The sequence below is a fragment of the Saimiri boliviensis genome, chromosome 11 (genome assembly GCF_048565385.1).
Source record: "Saimiri boliviensis isolate mSaiBol1 chromosome 11, mSaiBol1.pri, whole genome shotgun sequence".
Taxonomy (NCBI): domain Eukaryota; kingdom Metazoa; phylum Chordata; class Mammalia; order Primates; family Cebidae; genus Saimiri; species Saimiri boliviensis.
In genome coordinates this window covers 61,661,746-61,666,537 of record NC_133459.1, presented here as the reverse complement: position 1 = coordinate 61,666,537, position 4,792 = coordinate 61,661,746, and the positions used below count along the sequence as shown (strand labels likewise).

Genomic DNA, 4,792 nt, shown 5'->3' with positions numbered 1-4,792 from the left:
TGGGCATTTAAAAAATTTATTTACAAAGTTGTGTACAACACGATGGAATAACATTTAGAATACCATATATATTCATTCATATATAAACAGACTTTCATAATAGAATGACGCTTTTTGCCTTTTTGAAAATTTTTTATATTTAAAATCTCCCAACGTCTCTATACATTCTTTTCTCAGATAAAACTTCGGAGAGCGAACCTTCAAAAAAAATGAAAGTTCAGAGCTCTAAATCTACGCAATTTGTTTTTTCTTAAAAAAATAAAAACCCCAAAAGGAAAGTCAATAATTTTTATACAAATATATACAAAGAATTTCCCTCCCATCCCCACGGTACTAAGAGCAGGCGCCGTCGGGGTGCGTTTTTGGAAAATTCGGTTTTCGGTTTTACCTGTATGGAAAGCTATTCCCGGCGGGCGCGCGGTGTTTGCTCGACCAGCTTAGGTGTGCGCGAGGGGGTGGAGGCCGCGGAAGGTAGGCGTTGGGGGCTCAGGGGCAAGGAAATGGGGGAGAGGCAGAGTCCGGGATTGGGCGGCGGGACCGGGATCTGGACAGGGCGCGCAGCCTGGAGGAGCAGCTGCAGCTCGCGGCCGCACCCGGCCCTGGGTCCCGGCCACTGGCGCGTCCCTATTGCGCGGGCCATTTGGCTTGAGCGGCGGCGGCGGCAGCGGCGGCGGCCGAGGCTGCGGGCTGCAGAAACTGTCCCGAGAGCGGCACGCTCAGAATGGGCGCGATAGTGGCGGTCGTCCGGCTGAGCGACAGCGGCTGGTGCGTGGCCATGAGCGCTGCCGATTGCACGGTCCCGGGTGGCCGCAGGAACGACTGCGCGGTGCTGCCGCCCCCGGAGCCCCCAGTGCCGCCGGCGCCCCCAGCGCCCGCCGCCGAGCCCCCGGGAGCCGCGGGGCCCCCACCTATGATGTTCTCGATGCTGAACGACGGCCGCGCGCTTGGCTCGGACTTGATGAGCGACGCGGTGGTGCCCGCGGTGCCCGCAGCGGCCGCGGCAGCGCCCAGGCTATTGAGCTGCAGCTGCAGGCCCGGGCCGAGCTGTGAGCCGAAGGCGGCCGCTTTGCGGCCCAGCTCGCCCGAGGGCAGCAGCGGCACGGCTGGAGGCAGCACCGGCGCCACCGGCGGCAGCGCGTACGGGTACTGGAGCGCCGCCGCGGCCGCCGCGGCCGCCGCCGCTGCCGGGTGCGAATAGGCACCAGCCGCTGCCGCCGGGTGCAGGCCATAGGGGCGGCCGTAGGGTCCCGCGGCGCCGGCCGCCGCCGCCAGGCTGTAGGCGCCGAAGCTCTGCATCATGAGCGCCGTCTGCTCGCGCAGGTGCTCCTGCTGGTGGCGCTTGAAGCGTTTCCGGCGCCGCAGGAAGCTGCCGTTGTCGAACATGTCCTCGGACTGCGGGTCCAGGGTCCAGTAGTTGCCCTTGCCGGGGTTGCCCGGCTCGCGGGGGATCTTGACGAAGCAGTCGTTGAGCGAGAGGTTGTGGCGGATGCTGTTCTGCCAGGCGGGGAACTTCTCCCGGTAGTAGGGGAAGCGGTTGCTGATGAACTCGCAGATGCCGCTCAGGGTCAGCTTCTTCTGCGGGCTCTGCAGGATGGCCATGGTGATGAGCGCGATGTACGAGTAGGGCGGCTTCACCAGGCTGTTCTTGGGCTTGCTCGGGGCCAGGCCGCCCGCCGAACCACTGCCCGCGCCGGGCCCGCCGCCGCCCGCGCCGCCCTCCTCGCCGCCCACGCCGCCCTTGCAGCCGTCCTCCTCCGGGGCGCCCACCTCGCTCCCCGGTCGGGCCCCGGCCCCGGCCGCCTCCTTGGGCAATGCCAGGGGCTGCTGGTGGGGCGGCTGAGGCTGCCCGTGATGGGGTGCCGCCGGGGACACCGCGTCCGCCTCGTCCAGGCGCAGCTCCGGCGGCCCCGCGGGGCTGTCGCAACCCGCGTCGCTGTCCTTCTCCTCCAGCCCGTCGTCGCCCTCGCCCACCACATCGATGTCCACGTCCTCGGCCGTCAGCACCGTCTGGCCGGACATGTCGCTGGCGCTGCCGCCGCCGGAGAGGGTCATCCCTCCTCGGGGTTGGTAGCGGCGGCCGGGAGGGGGCAGCGGGCGATGGGGGTGGTCGGGGGCTGCCGCGGAGCTCAGGGGAAGAGGGTTGAGTCGCCCCCGAAAGATGGGGGGCAGGGAGAGGGGAGGGGGCCGCAGGTGGCTCGGGGCCCGCTCCGCGTGGCTCACACTTGGCGGCCCGGCATCGCGCGGCGCGGGCGCTACCGTTCGCCCCCCGCGGCCGCGCTCTGGGAACTCTTGCCCTCCCTGGCGCTCGGTTCTAGGCGCTTGATACAGCTCCCGGCCCCGGCGGTTCGTCCACGCCGCGCCCCCTCACTTAGCCCGCCTTCCTCGGCCTCTGGCCCTGGCGTGGGGCGCAGGAGCGGTCCAGTCGGGCGCGGGACGCCGGGCGCCGAGCGGCTCGGAAGGGCCCGGGCAGGGGCAATCGCGGGGGGGCAGGGGGCTAGGTGTCAGGGACGCCGAAGCCCCGGTAGTCGAAAGTCCCGTTTTAAGGACTGGCCTGATAGATTACTTTCTACTTAAAGATCCAGCGGGAGGCGGGGCCACGTGACCGTGCGTGACGTCAGGGCCGCGGCGGAGTCGGCCAAACTCAAGTTGGTTCAGGGAATTGTCAACAAAGGGACGAGAGACGCGCAACTCCGCTCCGCACCGTGCGCCAGCATCCCCGGGGTCCCGAGGGCGCTGCAGCCCGCCCGGAGACCCCCGCCCAGGCGGGACCAGGGCCCTAGGGCCCAGGGAGCTGGTGGGTGTGAGTGTGGGTGGGTAGGTGGGTGTGATCGAGTGAGGGCGTGGGTCTGGAAGCGTCCGCCAGACTGTGCGACTGTCGCTGCCTTGGCTTCCCCGCCTCCTCTCCCTTCCCCGCCCCCCGCCTCCTCTCCCTTCCCCCCTTCTCTCCCCCCTGTTGCCACACTCCTTAGACAGGGACTGGGCGACCTAGAACGAGGTTCCCATCCCTTCTTTTAAAAAACAAAACTTAGTCTCTGTTTTGCTTTTTGTTTCATTGCTTTTAGCTTAAAAGAGTAAGAGCTGCGCGCCCGGCTCGCTCTTGCTAATTAGCCTTCAGATCCCCCTCCGGCCTCAGTGCTCATTCCGGGGAAGACACCTGCTGAGATATCTTTTCCCCCCTCCCCCTACCAAACCACTCTAGTCCTGCCTGCGCTTTCCTGGCTTGATGCAGGCATGTTTTTTCTCTATGTATTTTTTCGTGCGACAACAAACAGCATCAGCTGGGGTTCCCGAAGGTCAGAAAATGGCTATTGATTAATCTATTAGAATAGTTGCCGAGAGAAATAAAAACGACGTAAAATAACAGGGAACCTATAAATAAAGAAGCCATAACTGGCTACTTGGAGTTGTTAAACGACTTAGCATATGAAAAAATCGGAAATGAGGTGCTGGGAAAGGAGCCGGGATTGGCGGCTGCCTGGGTAAGTCGAGTGGGTCCGGAAAGAGGCCTAGTGCCTCCAGGTTAGACGCCGCGCCCAGGCAGGGGCGGCTAAAGAAACGTGAGGGTTACGGGTGGTGACTTCCCGGGCGGCGGGCATGGCCTCGGAGGAACCTGGGCAGAGTTGACCATGCCAGCGGACTGGGCTCTCCGTTGCTGCCAATTAACGTGGATTTTCTCCTCTTAAGCTGTAGACAGATCCTTCAAGATTTAACTTCCGAGGAAACCGGCGGCAGAGCGGGTGGAGGCGAGGATGTGTGGCCAGTGCTCGCGGAGTGCAATGCAAGTCAGTGATGGTAGGAAAAACTGTGGGGATTTCACTGTGACTGGAGGGGGAGGCACTGCAAAACGACTCCAAGTACCTGGCTGGGGTGCGTGGACCTCACACCTCCACGGAGAGTCAGTGCTCTTGACCCGGTGAATCCGCCATATCCTCTTTCCTCCAGCATTTAGGCCGCCTAGTTGGGAGCAGCAAGAGCCTGTCTGTTGTGGCAGGCACATGGAACCCAATCCCTATTTGTCCGCGGCAGCCTGGGAGGGGAGCGCCGGTCTCACCAGAGGAAGGAGCACGAGGGGAGGAGGTCCGAGAGGAAATAATTGGTGAAATATTTGCAGAAGATGCTGGGATGAGGATTTAATTCCAGATGAACAGTGGTGCTTCTGATTCCCTGTCTGTTTCCCACCCACTATCTCCTCTTTCCTTGTCCTAGACACACCAAAAATAACTCAGTAAAATAGAAATAAAAATTTAAATATCTGTAAACTTGCTTCATTACAAGCATTGAGACACACAGATTGACTTATATCCATTAGACAGTTTCCCCGGATGTAACACTAACACCCATTGGATCCTGACTGCGCAGGATATTCCTGGTTGGGGCTGGGAGCAGGGTGGGGGGCTGTGACTCTATCCTGAGACGCCCGCGAACCTCCATGGTTTTTCTTTATCTAAATGATCCCGAGGTTGCACCTGGCCCTAAAACGCATCTCAGAGTTGATTTCCGTAGCTGCACAGCTTTGTGGCCGGCAGGCTCCTAACCGTTTACAAAAGCCGTCTAGACAGCCTTCCGCAAAACCTACCGGAACTGAGCTGGCTGGCCACCGCCCCGGGCTGCAAAGGTCGCGGCTGCAACTGCCTCTGCAACCAAAGGAGGGTCTGAAGGACAAAAAAAAAAAAAAGCTAAAAAGCTGAAATTTACACATTCAGAAACCTCCTTTCTCTGCTTGGGTTGCCCAGCCCGAGAGGCACGGGGCGCAGCGCTGGCCCTGCCGCGGCCTAGGTGGCTGGCCCCGCGT

General features: G+C 61.5%; 1 protein-coding gene and 1 long non-coding RNA gene across 3 annotated transcripts; one reads left to right on the top strand and one right to left on the bottom strand.

Annotated features, from left to right (window-relative positions):
• Nucleotides 1–2,545, bottom strand: FOXD3 (forkhead box D3). Its single transcript, XM_039474143.2, has one exon. It carries the CDS (start codon nt 2,050–2,052, stop codon nt 625–627), a length of 1,428 nt encoding a protein of 475 aa, XP_039330077.2. The 5' UTR covers nt 2,053–2,545; the 3' UTR covers nt 1–624.
• A 108-nt stretch (nt 2,546–2,653) lies between these two features.
• Nucleotides 2,654–4,241, top strand: LOC141580405 (uncharacterized). Of its 2 annotated transcripts, none has more exons than XR_012512611.1 (3): nt 2,654–2,794; nt 3,685–3,792; nt 3,943–4,241. It is a non-coding gene; the product is annotated as an uncharacterized LOC141580405 (long non-coding RNA). The 2 variants fall into 2 exon arrangements; XR_012512610.1 differs by lacking the exon at nt 2,654–2,794 and adding an exon at nt 3,025–3,479.
• Nucleotides 4,242–4,792: the final 551 nt, after the last annotated feature.